This window comes from Centropristis striata, chromosome 24 (assembly GCF_030273125.1).
Source record: "Centropristis striata isolate RG_2023a ecotype Rhode Island chromosome 24, C.striata_1.0, whole genome shotgun sequence".
Classification (NCBI taxonomy): domain Eukaryota; kingdom Metazoa; phylum Chordata; class Actinopteri; order Perciformes; family Serranidae; genus Centropristis; species Centropristis striata.
The window spans coordinates 18,043,103-18,058,069 of NC_081540.1; the positions used below are offsets into that span (position 1 = coordinate 18,043,103).

At 38.7% G+C, this 14,967-nt stretch overlaps 1 protein-coding gene across 1 annotated transcript in view; it reads right to left on the bottom strand.

Annotated features, from left to right (window-relative positions):
• The window catches only part of prkx (protein kinase X-linked), a 56,684-nt gene that overhangs the window by 16,676 nt on the left and 25,041 nt on the right, over positions 1-14,967 (bottom strand). Inside the window, exons 3-4 of the mRNA XM_059327839.1 lie at positions 13,330-13,593; positions 5,267-5,386 (exon numbers count right to left, since the gene is read on the bottom strand). Coding sequence (XP_059183822.1) covers positions 5,267-5,386; positions 13,330-13,593 — 384 coding nt within the window. The remainder of the gene's footprint in view (positions 1-5,266; positions 5,387-13,329; positions 13,594-14,967) is intronic.

Below are 14,967 nucleotides of genomic sequence, written 5' to 3' on the forward strand. Positions count from 1 at the left end.
AGTCATATCCCGATATATTTAGGCTGAGTATCGATATATTTTATCGCAAAGTGAGAGCCAAATTTGACATGTCACAAGTAGTTTGAAGTAGTATTGAAACTGTTTATTTAAGTGAACATAAATACATTTTTTACATACATTTTTTTCTTTTCTATTGTTGTTTTTATTTATTCTACGTTAGTATTTTATTCTATTGTATTTTATTGTACTTGAATACCGAACTGCTGTGACAACCGAATTTCCCTTTGGGGATGAATAAAGTAATCAATCAATCATCCATCCATCCATCCATCCATCCATCCATCTATCCTGTATGACAACAGGAGAACCTTTTTAAAAATCAAAGCTCCATAAAGTTCACATTTAAATAAACAAAAATCCTAAATAATTATAGCCTAGGAAATAAAAAAGGCCAATCGTTTTCTGAAATAAATATATTTATATGAGAAAATAATAACGAACATTACAAAATAACTAAATATGATAAACCCTAGTAAGGGCAGCATTTAAATATTAAGAAAAACTTTTTTTTTAAACTATATAGATATAGGCAATATGGTCTCATTCTCATATTTTAAAAAATATCGGTATATCTTTAAAATCGGTATATCGCCCAGCCATAATTTATCTTTGCATGAAAACACTATTTGATAGTGATACTGAGTGAACCACTGGGAGTTGCATTGGCTCTCCTTCATACACAGCCACATGTACAAGTGCATATACACACAGGATGATTGGTTTCTATTAAGAGCAGAAATCTGGCCCTAAAGGCAGGATTATCTTTCTCTTCTTTACTTTCTTGGCTTACTCCCTTGGGGGCCCTGACCCTTCACTCAATGTTTTCTCAACTTGTGCTTCACCCCAGAGGAGGATGATCTACCACCGCTAACTTTTCAGAAGCAGCCGCTACATTCTTGGATCAGGACCTCTGACGAACAGCTCCACAACACTGCAAGATGAAGAGGGCTCTTTGTCCGAGGGCTCTTACAGTAGAGCCCCTCCCTGGTGATGTGCTGAGGGGCAGCGCAGCGTCCAGTCTCCAGCCAGGACTGCAACACTTCAAAGCCAGCCCTGATGAATGCTGGGAGAAGGTCGCATTCTTTCCGCAAATTCAAAGCCATATAGCTTTGCCTCGCAGGATAGAAAGAAGATGGATGAAGGGGTGAGGGGATCTGACCTTTCAATGGGGCTGGAGGAAAGGCTTCTTGGAGTTAAAGCAGTGTGTGTGCTGCCCATATAAAACTTTAATAGGTCTGGGGTTATTTAATTGATAGCACTGTTACGATCAATAAGATCCAGGTTGTCGTCAGTGATACAGTATATCATCTGCATTTAATATGACATTTTATCAAATTTCACACATAAGAATTTCGAGGTCCATTACTCAAACAAAATCATCAAAACACTGTAAACCGTAGCTGTAAATTAACAGTAAAATCTGAAATTATTTAGTTGTATTGATGTCATACAGTGCCATACTGTATATTGCAACCTGGGAGAAAAAAATATGTGATTACAGCACTAAAAGACAAAGTCATTATTTTTAGTCATATTTCCTAAAGGAAGCATTGAAAGTGTGAATAAAACTGGTCCAAATACAGAACCTTGTGGAACACCATGACGGATATTACCGTGCAGTGTCATACTGTATATTGTAAAACATTTGATTTCGGCACTTTAAGAGAATGCCATTATTTACAGGAATTTACTATACATTTAGACTGAAAAAGTTCTACATTCTACTGTAAATATTTAGTCATTTGCTGACAAATCTAAGAACAGTATTGTGTATTGTATTGATGTCATACAGTGCCATACTGTATATTGCAATGCAATCTGGGAGAAAAATATGTGATTACAGCACTTTAAGAGAATTACTTTTTTTGTAAGAATTTCATAAAGAAGCATGTATAGTGTGAATAAAAGTGGTCAAAGAATAGAACCTTGTGGAACACCATAACTAAAATTACTGTTAATTACTAATTATCAATGACATTATTTACAGGAACTGTGTACTGTAAAATATTCAGTAATTTACTGCCCAAACTGTGAACAGAACTGTGTTTTAAATTTACAAGAACACAGCAATATACTTCAATCCTTTTCTCCTATTCTTACAGTAAATTCACACTGACAGTTTGACAGTGCACAAGCAACTGTTTGCCATCTACATCAACTTTATAAAGCAATATCTGTTTATAGATACAACTGCTGCCAAGAAGTGTCAGACTGTAATACTGCTTTAACTTTCAGATGTTCCGCAGGTATAATGTTTGAATGTTGAAAATTTGGAGTTGCTTCAACAGCGTTTATTGGGGGGGGGGCGTTCCCGGTGGCACACCTGGTAGAGCGCGTACCATAGAGGCATTGTCCTCGTAAGCGGGCGGCCCGGGTTCGAATCTGACTCGCCATTCACTCTGTCCTATCAATAAAGCCCAAAAATGGCCAAAAAAATATCTTTAAAAAAAACAAAACAGCATTTATTGGGATGTCTTCTGTAGAAAGTAGGTCCACTGACAACTTAATGTCGTATTTTCTTGCATATTAACACCACAAATTAAAATCTATTTAACTCAGTGTTGAGTCAAAAGTCTTATGGACAGATTTCTTAAAATCTGGACAAATAAAATATACACTATCGAAATATAGCGACACCACTAGAGAGAAAAGTAAGATCCATGCAGTATGATCCTGTTGGCTATTTTGTCCATTTTTGAAGACTGTTCATTCTGCCTGTAAACACCACTTAAAAAATGTTTTCCATGACATGTTGGTATCATTTTTTTTCAGCACAACCTCATCATAAATATCTTTTTACCTTGACTTGCTGGATCTACATTTTGAACCCAAAAGAAACAAAAAAAACCCATAAAATCCAATTTGAATATTTGAAAACATGTCATGTTCAATGAAGAATTTTAAACGTTGGTGATATATATAACATATAAGAGGTAAAATTAGGATAACATCTGGTTCTATATTTTTATACAAAATATATTTGAGCTCATATCCGGTTTTACTTGGCCAATCATCATCAAACAAAAAATGGCATGCCGTTTCAAGCCAGTTCTTTAGAGAGAAGTTGATGGCAGGGCTCGACTTTGCTTCATTTTTACGTTGTGACATCATAAAGAAGTAAGGCACTGGTGCTTTCAATGACTCCAAAGGGTTAATGTGACTTGACACTTAAATTGTCACTTAGGGTAGGGTGTCAAAGGACAAGGTAAATGCTCTAACTACTGTGCCAGGGGCTCCACATTTCGAGTGACACCAGAATTGCATGTTTTATTCTGATTCAATACATTAAAAAAGTTGCACATTAATATAAAAGCTATTGGATTTTGCCAAAAGATATGAGCCAGTGTTCAGAAAGGGCCATGCTATTGAAGTGACTCCATCAATTAACTGCTGGATTATAGAGTATCGCCTGGTGTGTCTGTGAAACAAAGTCTCAATCAATGTTAAAATCAATCTCAACCTTCAGGCCTGTTCTCAGACACGCATTATTATTCATGGCGAACAAACCGGAGCTCCTTCTAAAGGGGCTCAACGTCATTGTTCTTCAACTACAACAATGATTCCCATTCACAGATTAATTTGTCGCAGCTCTGCAGTATCCAATGAGCACACAATGAATAGATTTGCCACACCGAGACAATAACAGCACCGCAATTAATTAAATAACTCCTTTTGTTTCAGCCCTCTGTTCTCTCGCTCACTTTTTCTTGCAGGGTTGTTCCGTCGGATTGCATCACAGGTGTTTGTGTTATTGTGTCCATCCTCTCGGGAATAAACTTGATGATCATCTATCAAAACAACCGCACAGTCACGAGTTGTCGAAAAACGTTTACGGTCTGAGTTCACACCTGTGAACCTTCCTTTCCTCTTTCCTCTCCTCACGTTGTGCTCCATTTCTTTTCTTCCATCTCTGTCTTCCTGTCCTGTCCACCTCTGTCATATTATATGTGTGTTTAAGTATACGTTTTGGACGGGTTGATGGCTAATTTCGTTGTCCCAGTACTTGTTACTGTGCAATGACAGTAAAGGAAATCTGAATCTGAATCTGTGTGTGTATGTGGGGTTCTAACAGACCTGGGCATTGGGTGGTTACCCAGAAATTAGAAATCAATACAACCGCAGTGCTTTTATTTTGAAGGCGGTTTACATATGCCTGATGTTAGGTACCTTAAAACATGCGTTGCTTTTTGCATTAAGTTAATAAATGACTGGTTTACTGCATAACATACATGCTCTATATTGTTTTTGTGGTTTGAATGTATGTTTAGTAGCATTCCTGGCTGAATGACAGTCAACTCTTTAACTGATAGTTCACTAGATTTATTTAAAATCGCTCCATGAAAATAAAAATAAGACATTCCTTGGTCACCTTGTGAATCCACCGTAAGAGCTACGAGGTGGAAAACAATAACAAACATTAGCATTAGCACTTGAGCTAACAAGCATTTTTACTATAGTTAAAACAACAAATAGGGCCACTAATATAATATGACAGAAGAAAATAAACTTTAACTAACCTTGTGTCCTGTCAGCCACTATAAAAACCTTTTGATACTTTATATCAAGTTTATATGAATTACGACGCACTCGTTATTATTTACCGTTCGTTTTTTATTTTATCATTCCACCTGTTATTTCCTGTCACTACCTTTCAAATTTAAAGCACACGTTTCACACAGGAACCATTTCAAAATAAAAGCATCACAACATTGTAAAACACCTAGAAAATGTAAACATAAAAAAAAAAAGCTATATAATATAAAAACACCAATGGGAACCTTGCTAAAGGTAAATAAATAAATGTTAAAGTGATATAGTGATTGGAGTATTTACTACTTTTTACTGCTATATTTGATTTACTCCACATTAACAGTCTTATCATAACATCTATTCTTATCAGTAGCAGCTCAAAACCAGATCATTTACTGTATTTTATAAAGAGACTAAATGAGTATTGAGCAGAATTTAGTTCAGAGTTTTGGTCCGGCCCCTGCAACCTTTGTGGTATTGGTCATGTGGCCCCTTGGGGAAATTAATTGCCCATCCCTGGGTTAGAACATGACTAACTCGTTCTATGATCTCTCCGACACCTTCATCCCTAACTGTGCTTTTATTGGTCAAAGGGAGTGGAATATTGAAGCTGTTGTTCAGAGCTGCTTTGCCTCCACTGCTCTGGTGGAGGAGAGTGCCCCCCGGTGTTTAAAATGGGTGGAGTGTGGTGCATGCTGAACACTGCAGCACTTACCCGGCCAGCATTTCGAAGATGAGGATGCCCAGCGCCCACCAGTCGACCGCTCGGCCGTGTCCTTTGCTTTGGATGACTTCAGGAGCCAGATACTCGGGAGTTCCACACAAAGTCCAGGTCCTGAGCACACAGAGAGGGCTGGTTATTTGATAATCAATAAATCATTAAAGCTACTTATCAAGCACAAACTAAATATTGCGTGTTTGCATCTCGTCCACTGAGAGGATTAAATTTGCCAATACTCCGTTTCATGCATCCATGCTTTCTGTTTATCTTTACTAGAGTGTAATGATTTTTTCTTCTTCCCTTATTAAAACAAGCAAATAGACTATCTGACCTGCTTCCAATACAATCAGCCATTTCAGTGATCTTATAGATATTTGGTCTGAAACTAATTATTGTGTTTCATCATCAATTAATCCGCCAATTTTCTTTCCAAATGACATTTTTTTTTAAAAGTTTGCTACAATTTGTTTTATACTTTGTTGCAGGAGTTAATAGAAATGTATGATTGTTTGCATTTCATACTTGTAGCATTCCTGAAAATGTTTTAAGAAAATAACTTTTTTTTGTTTTGTTATAATTTCTTAAGAAATTATAACAGAAATTTGTATAGTGTGAATAAACGTGGTCAAAGAACAGAACCTTGTGGAACACCATGACTAACATTACTGTTAATTACTAATTATTAATGCCATTATTTACAGGAACAGTGTACTGTAAAATATTCAGTAAGTTACTGCCCTGTGAACTGTGAACAGAATTGCGTTTTAAATTTACAAGACATATGTTGTTATATGAGTAACTAACAATTTAAGAATGTTAGTGACCAATAAGGTAAATAAGGACATAAAAGCATAAAAATAGTAATAAGGTTGGAAAAGAAAGAAATAGAGTAGAGTTATGATGAACATACATATACACTTACATACGGTAGTCAGGGCAATCCAATTTTTACATAACTACATACAGTCTTGGAAAAAAATATTTGACTATTATGTTCTTTAGTTTCTTGTTCATTTTAATGTCTGGTACAACTAAAGGTACATTTGTTTGGACAAATATGATAAAAACAAAATTATCTCATAACAGTTTAATTAGAGCTGATATCTAGACATTTTACATGGTTTCCTTGATAATGATTTTAGTTATTATCCAAAAAAAGGGTGGTTTAATATTTTTTTTCATGACTGTATATCTACATATACATCTGCACATACCTACACATATACATAAAAAAATAACTAATAAGGGGGGAAAACATGCATTTCAGGGCTGTATATTGTAATGTTATTTAATTGCAGTCTTCATATTCAATCCATTCATAGTTCAATCACATATCGTTTGAGGAAAACCTGGAATAATGAATGATGAAATTAATTTATTGCAAAGATATAGAAAACAAAAACTCAGTCGGGTCACTTTAAACCCATGACGTTTTATGTTTCAGAAAGCAGTTCTCGGGGTACTTTTCCCGAGTGGTGATCTATTTTCATTCCAGCTCAAAAAATGACTATATCAGCCACCATATCGGTTATTAATGAATATCCCCCCTCTAAAATCTGTATCGGCATCTGCCTCACAAATCCCATATCGGTCAGGCTGTTGTAATGTTGATGTAATGTTAGAACTGTAAAAATATTCCACACAGTCGTTCCTGTTAGCGTGCTGAGTGGCCACTACTGTTTGACAGGTGATAGCCTCCGTACTCTACACTCTGTGTATAAACAGAGAGTCTGGTTGCACGGAGAAGACAACACCCGTAGGTAAAGTGATCTCCCCGTGCCACCTGACCCAGCTGTGTCATATTTTATAGTACTATGAGGATACGAGGCCTCTGTGTGGATACGGGAGTAATGGATCTAAAGTGTCAGCCACTATAGGCTGCCACAGGATGAAAGTGTAATGAGGGCCAGAGTCCAAATATAATAAGCATCAGACAATGAGTGAAGGAAGCCTGGTGAGTGTGAACAATAACAGGAAGTCTAAAGCAGATTATTTGTCTCTGGCTGACAGAGCAGCTGATTGACACTGGGTAACAAACGCGCACAGTGTTCTCTGTGAAAGCCACTTGTCCTCTGATGAAGAGCACTTGGCCTGGCGCCAGCCTTTCATCGTCTGTCACCGATATCACCTGGGTAGTGACCTCTTTCGGCCGGTTGCCACGGCGACGGTAATTTGTATGGAAATGATGTTGGTCCCGGCGGAGGGTGAGGAGGCTGCTGATGTCGGGGGAATAAAAGCGCGGGGTACAGAGGGAAGAAGACGCGCCGTCGGGGCTTTTTTTTGTGTGTCGTCCGGCTTGTTTTACAGCCGGCTGTCTGCCAGCAGGGGACACTGTGGCAGCACGGCGAGGACTCGGCGAGGACTCGGCTGTGACGGCGCTCCATCACGTCCTGAACATGGAGAGTACAAGAGAGCTAGAGGCAATGAGGCAGTTGTCTTCCTATCCAAGGCAATTCTGCTGCCCTCCATTTATATAAGTGGGTCACTTGCACATCAGAGAGGTATCTACTCCCCATCTGTTTTGCTCTCCCAGTCTGGGGGAAAATGTAATCTTACTCCATTATGTTTACATGTCAGCGGGGGTCAACACAGCGATGGGTGAAACGCTTGGGAGAAACACTGCGGTAGTGAAGCTGCAGTGCAGATATAAAGCCGTCTCTTCTCCTCCACGGAGCATCTTTTCAATTCTGCCGAGGTCGCCGGGAGGCCTCGCTCACTGTATATCTAATTCTGACTAAATGACATCAGTCGGGGGAAGTTTGTCCTTCAGTGGCACTGCCTTGGGTTTCGCAGAGTTCGGAGGATTCCCTCAAATTCCCGCAAGAAAATATGAGCTTTTTTCAAGGACGATGAAAAGACGGGGCATGAGCAAAAGGGCTCATCCTCACTTCTTTATTGTCAAATACTGTGGTTCCTTACATCAGTTAAACGTCATTATTCGCAGGAGGCTGGAGCAGATCCCAGCTGACATTGGGCAAGGCGGGGTACGCCCTGGACAGGTCACCAGACTATCACAGGGCTGACATAAAGACAGACAATCACGCTCTCATTCACACCTACGGGCAATTTAGAGTCACCAATTAAACCTAAGTGCATGTTTTTGGACTGTGGTAGGAAGCAGGAGTACCCGGTCAGAACCTGTTTTCAGTTTTGTCAGTATATTATTGAACATGTACAGTTCACTGTAAAACTTTTCAGGATACATTTACAGTAAATTCCTGTAAATAATGGCATTTTCAAGTGCAATCTCTTTTTTTTCCTCCCAGATTGCATTGAAAAATCCAGTATGACACCGCACGGTAATTTTAGTCATGGTGTGCCACAAGGTTCTGTGCCTAGACCACAATAAATTATAGAGACAGACAACCAGTCCCGCTCTCATTCACTCCTATGGGCAATTTAGAGTCACCAATTAAACCTAAGTGCATGTTTTTTGACTGTGGGAGGAAGCCGCAGTACCTGGTGAGAACCTATTGAATATTTACAGTTCACTGTAAAACTTTTCAGGATACATTTACAGTAAATCCATGTAAATAATGGCATTTTATTAAAGTACGATCTCTGTTCTTTTTTTTCTCCCAGATTGCATTGAAAAATCCAGTATGACACTGCACGGTAATTTTAGTCATGGTGTTCCACAAGGTTCTGTGCCTAGACCACAATAAATTATAGAGACAGACAACCAGTCCCGCTCTCTTTCACTCCTATGGGCAATTTAGATTCACCAATTAATCCTAAACTGCATGTCTTTGGACTGTGGGAGGAAGCAGGAGAACCTGGAGAGAATGCTAAGACAACCAGAACCTGCAAACTCCACAGAGAAGAGCTTGAAACCAGATTTTGACCCATGACCCTTTTGCTATGAGGCAACAGTGCCCAACGTCTACATTAACCATTCACAAAGTTAATAATCATGTCAAAGGGTAATCGGCCAAACAAATACAAAACAAAAAAAAAGTGGGTTGTACCCCTTTAAGAAAACAGCAAGGGCTTGAGAGTCAAGTGTTGCGATGACGTCTAAAGTCCAAAGCCCAAAGCCCCTCCAAAACATGCACTCGTAACCCTGAACAAGTCTTACCGAATAAAGCTGAATGTGAGAACTCAAATGTCTAAATCAGTCCATGTAAAGTCAGATTGAGCCCGTTTGTGAATAGTGCAGGTTATGTTTGAGGATTGACAGTGGGCGTGAGCATGAGCCAAAATCACAAATTCAGTGACCATGTGACCGCGAATCAGTACTTTCTGCATCATGTCCTGCCTCCTGCACACTTTAACAAGGTTCTACCTCTCTCCTGTTAAAACAATCTGTTATTCTGTCTCTTATTCTGCCTCTGTTGTCTGTCTCTGTGTGACGAACATCACTATCTATAAGATTCTATAATCACAAAAAGATATATTTTATGTTTTATATTTTATTGTTTTGTTGCAAAATCTGTGTCTCCAATAATATCTCTGCAAGTCATATCAAGGAAAGAGTTTCTGTCTTGAAAGTTTGTTCCAGGTCAGGTCATGGACACGGTGTGCTGAGCAGAAAGATAACTGTCTTCTCTGCTTGGTGACATGACGTGTCCACGTATGCAATAAACTGACAAATCAGCGGATCGAGGAGGCGACTTATCGAGAGTTCAACCTACATTTTTTATTAAACCTCTGTTTGGATATAAAAAAGGGTTCAAGGGAAAGTAGCTTGGTCCAGACCTCATGAACTGACTAGCCTATGTCATGTCAGGGACGTGTAGATTGAACCCAGAGACTCTGCAAACTGCACATTTCTTGACGTATTGTAATAAAATGAAGTTAAACTACAAACTCGGCCTGTCCAGCTCATAATTCCCCATCAAACGATCAGCGCATAGAAATAGGTGAGGATTTTGTGTTGGAGTCAGATAATTTAATTTTAAAGGTTTCCTCAATGTATTTCTCAACGCCTAAACCATATCTATAAATATATCCAGTATGTGAAAACATATCTCACACAGTCTCCTGTTGTATGCTACCTGTGTGAAAAGGCCAGTTTTGACATGTCCGGATTCATACAAGATAACAGCAAGTGGCCACAATGGCTTCTGTCACAGGATCCTTTTCTTCAACAACTCTTCAACTTTCTTCCATGTGATTGTTGTCTTGTCATTGTGAGACAATGATAGGATCCAAAAACGCAACAAAAATATTTTTAAGATTGGGGTGAACACAGACTCATTCCATCTCTGCTACACAATCGTGTAGCTTATCCGGTCTTGGGGTGCCTGGAGCCAATCCCAGCTGGCATTTGACGAGAGATGGGGTACATACCGGACAAGTTGCCTGACCATCACAGGGCTAACACAGAGACAGACAACCATTTAAGCTCACAGTCAATTCTATTGATGTCATACAGTGTCATGCCATATATTGCAATGCAATCTGGGAGAAAATATATTTTTAGTTTTAGAGAATGGCATTATTTTTTATTCATATTTCCTAAAGGAAGCATGTATAGTGTGAATAAAATTGGTCCAAGCACAGAACCTTGTTGAACACCATGACTAAGTAAAAGCCCATCATTTTCAAAATCTGATTTAATGCTAGGTTTTTTAGGTGTTACCACACCGGACAGGTTGCCTAACCATCACAGGGCTAACACATAGAGACAGACAGCCATTTATGCTCACATTCAATTCTATGGGCAATTTTGGGCGCTTTTTACAACCCAAGTCCGTTTTGTTAATCCAAATTGGAGTGAAATTGATTTTGGTTTGCAGGGGGCGTGTACGAAGCAGGAGCGCTGGAAAAATACTTGTAGTATTATTTGTTATTGGTTGCAAAGTTGGGGGTGGAAAATGTAAACACGGAAATAAACAAAGCAACATGGGGTCAAACGTTGCCTATATGACTTGATAATTATTTTTTTCACTTTTTTCAACATTTGAACCCCAAACACACAAAACCTACCACTAAATCAAATTTTGAAAATGATGGGCTTCTGCTTTTGAACATCACATGATAATGTTAGTCATGGTGTTCAACAAGGTTCTGTGCTTGGACCAATTTTATTCACACTATACATGCTTACTTTAAGGAAATGTGAATAAAAAATATTGGCATTCTCTAAAACTAAAAATATTTTTTCTCACAGATTGCATTGCAATATACCGCACCCGAGTACCTTTGGTTATAATGGGTGTCATCCTGCTCTGGTGTTCCTACCAAACAAATTTGGAGAGAAATGCTCAAAATGAGCGTTGATTATTCTGCAATGAAAAGTCCAAGTCAGTTCTCTCCAAGTCATGTTGCATCTGTCATTCTGTGTACGTCTCACAAAAGCCCACAATCTTCTGCTTTTTGGTTAATTTCCTGTGATTGGGACAGATTACGTTCAAAGCACAATCGAACCACAGCACGGTTCATTTGGAAACTGGCTGAGACCCAATCTCGCAAGTTGTCTCGGACTGGTTGTTTTGGTCCGCAAACCAGTACGATTCGAGTGGTTCACAATTGATCAATCTAACCGTAACATGGATTCAACCACACCAGAGTTCGAATGAAATGGACTAAACTTTGGGTTGTGAAAGCAACCTTAGAGTCACCAATTAAATGTTAGTTGCATGTCTTTGGACTGTGGGAGGAAGCCACAGAGTTGTGTTTCTAGAGTGTTTCTATTCTTTTGTAACTTAGCTACTAATTTTCCTGCAAAAGAAAGAACAGGACCTTATAGAAGGAAGATAGGCGCAGTCTCCTGAATGTAAACTGATACGAGCAGTTCCAGACCAATGCATGACCTCCAGACTACATTAAGTCTCCGACGTGTTTCTCCCAAGTTTCATCAGGAATTTCAAATCCACCCTGTGCTGCTGAGTCTAAGTGTAGCTGTGACGGCTGTACAGTATGAGCTCAGGCGTACAGTGAGCGGTGACAGCTGCTTTGTCTTCACTTTCTACTGACAATCAATCAAGCATCAAACACCAGGAGCTGAGAGCAGAGTATCCCCAACTGTCACTCAACAGCTGCCACACACACTACAGGCTGACATCACACAGAAGGGAATGTACCTCACCAAAACAACAGCAAAGTTTCTGTTGATTTTTGACTGGTGTGATGAAATCCGCTTATTACATAACACTACCGTGTCGGCGTCATGTCTGAAAAAATGTTCCAGTGTTTGTGACTTAATGTCATGAGGTCCGTCTGGTTATGAGTTCCAACACAATGCTGTCACTTTAACAGAAATCAGAAGCAGTACAAGGCTGTGCATTGAAATAAAGGAGATTAAAAATTTCTTCAATCTCTTATGCCAGACAACAAGCAAAAAAAAGCATGTAGAGCAACTCAGTATGTGTCTATACTTGAGCACTGTCGGAATAAATGATGTCCTGATGTATTGCAAAAGTAGACAAAAGCCATATCAAACATGTAATATTTTACATTTTTAGCTTTGTTTTGGCTACTATTTCTACCGGAAACTTTTGTAACCGATGACCCGTTTAAGGGCTGTCGGAAAGTTCAAACTCAGTTAATTTGTAGTTGTAAATTTACAGTGAAATCTGAACAGTATTCTAGTGTATTGACGTCATACAGTGTCATGCCATATATTCCAATGCAATCTGTGAGAAAAAATATTTTTAGTTTTAGAGAATGCCATTTTTTTTTTCATATTTCCTAAAGGAAGCATGTATAGTGTGAATAAAATTGGTCCAAGCACAGAACCTTGTTGAACACCATGACTAACATTATCATGTGTTTTTCAAAAGCAAAAGATGATTTAATGGTAGGTTAATGGTGTGTTTGGGGTGCAAAATGTTGATCCAGTAATTCAAAGTGAAATTTTTTTTATCAGGTCATATAGGTGAGTTTGTGCTGAAATAAATGGCACCAAATGGCATATAAACATTTTTTGTGGTATATACAGACAGAATGAAAATAGCCTAAGACTCTGAGCTCAGACTAACAATCAATAAGGTCTTTTAAACTTCTTAAACTCTACAGTTATATTTATTAATTTAATTTATTAATTACTTTATGACCCTTTGTCTATTAGTTTGCTTATAATTCATTCACTGTCAGTTAAAAATTCCTGTCACCTGTCAGAGAGCTTCTTAGCGAAGCCGAAGTCGGTCAGGCGGATGTGTCCTTCACTGTCCAGCAGGATGTTCTCAGGCTTCAAGTCGCGGTACACAATTTCTTTGGAGTGAAGGTACTCGATGGCGCATACGATCTCAGAGGTATAGAAGAGGCCGGTGGCGTTGCTGAAGCGCCCGCGGCTGCGTAGGTAGCTGAACAGCTCGCCGCCCGGCACGTAGTCCATCAGCATGTAGAGGAAGCGCTCGTCGTGATGGGTCCAGAACCTGAGAAGAAACAAAAAAAGGACACACGTCAAAAGACGGTTAAATCAATAATTAATAAAGACTAGGGCCGGGACTCAATTAAAAAAATGTATCTAATTAATTAGAGGCTTTGTAATTCATTAATCAAAATTAATCGCATTTTAATCGCATATAAATATTTGACCTGAGAACAGTGAGAAGTCATTTTTTTCACATGGATTTTTAGTATACCATTGAATAATGACTGAATACATAAGCTTAAACAACAAAAAATATTGTTTATTTTTGTTCAAGTCCAACAGACCAGTGCAATTTTTGCCATTAAGTGTAGCAATAGCATATTTAGAAATATAGTACATTTCAGAAATTCAGGTAGCCTATAGGTAGGTAGACCTTCCGTAAACTATAATACTTTGGTTTTTTTAAGTAAAACACAATACTTTCAAGTAGATTCAGAACATTGGAAACCCTGACTATTAGAAAACATCTCATGATTGCTTCAGAGGCCATAACAGACTTTGTTGATTTACCAACAGCTGGTTTAAAAAAATCTAATTAATGTCAGTCCAACTCTCTCAATAACCTTGGCCAAAACAATAAAGAGTTCAACATAAAGTGCCAGTTGCACCAACAACATAATACATAGTTACATATACATAAAAATTCCCATCTCATCCCTTCAATAGCATATTTAGACGCTAGCTGCTGTATGTTTTGCATTGAGATGATACTTTAGGCTCGATGTGCTGCGGTGATATGTGAATTCCTTGTTGCATAGCAACACAACTATGCTCTTATCGACGCTTCCATCCGTTGGTTTTTTGAAACAAAATGTCCCATCATCCACGGGGCCAACCAAAGGTCTCATCAGCTTCTTCCTTCATGTTCACTGTGGTTTGTTGTTGTCTGAACTCATGAACGCTAGTTGGTGCTCCAGTATAATCGGTCCGCCTGAAACTCATCCAGTGAGAAAAGTTCTGCGGTGCAAAAATAAGTGCGATTAAAATGCGTCAATTTTTTTAATGTGTTAATTTTTGTGTAATTAATTAATCCTAATTAACGCGTTAAAGCCCGGCCCTAATAAAAACAGAACACTAAGTTGCTACTTTGTCAGTCCACAGTTGTCCTCTGTGTCCACTGTACAGTAAAATTGTTAAAGTACTCTCCGACGAGTTGAGGAAATCAGATAAAATAAGAGGCTGTATCAGTCTCGGACTCTGTTTGCAGCAGTGTGCTACAACTATTTCAGCTGGAAGGGCACTTCAGAGGAATAAAACAAGAGAGCAGTGTCACTGATGAAGATGGAGGAGGCTCCAGAGTTTTCCATAAGTGCTGGCTGCTGGCCACAGAGACGATTACTGACTCTCTCCTACACTGCTATTTTATCTCCACACC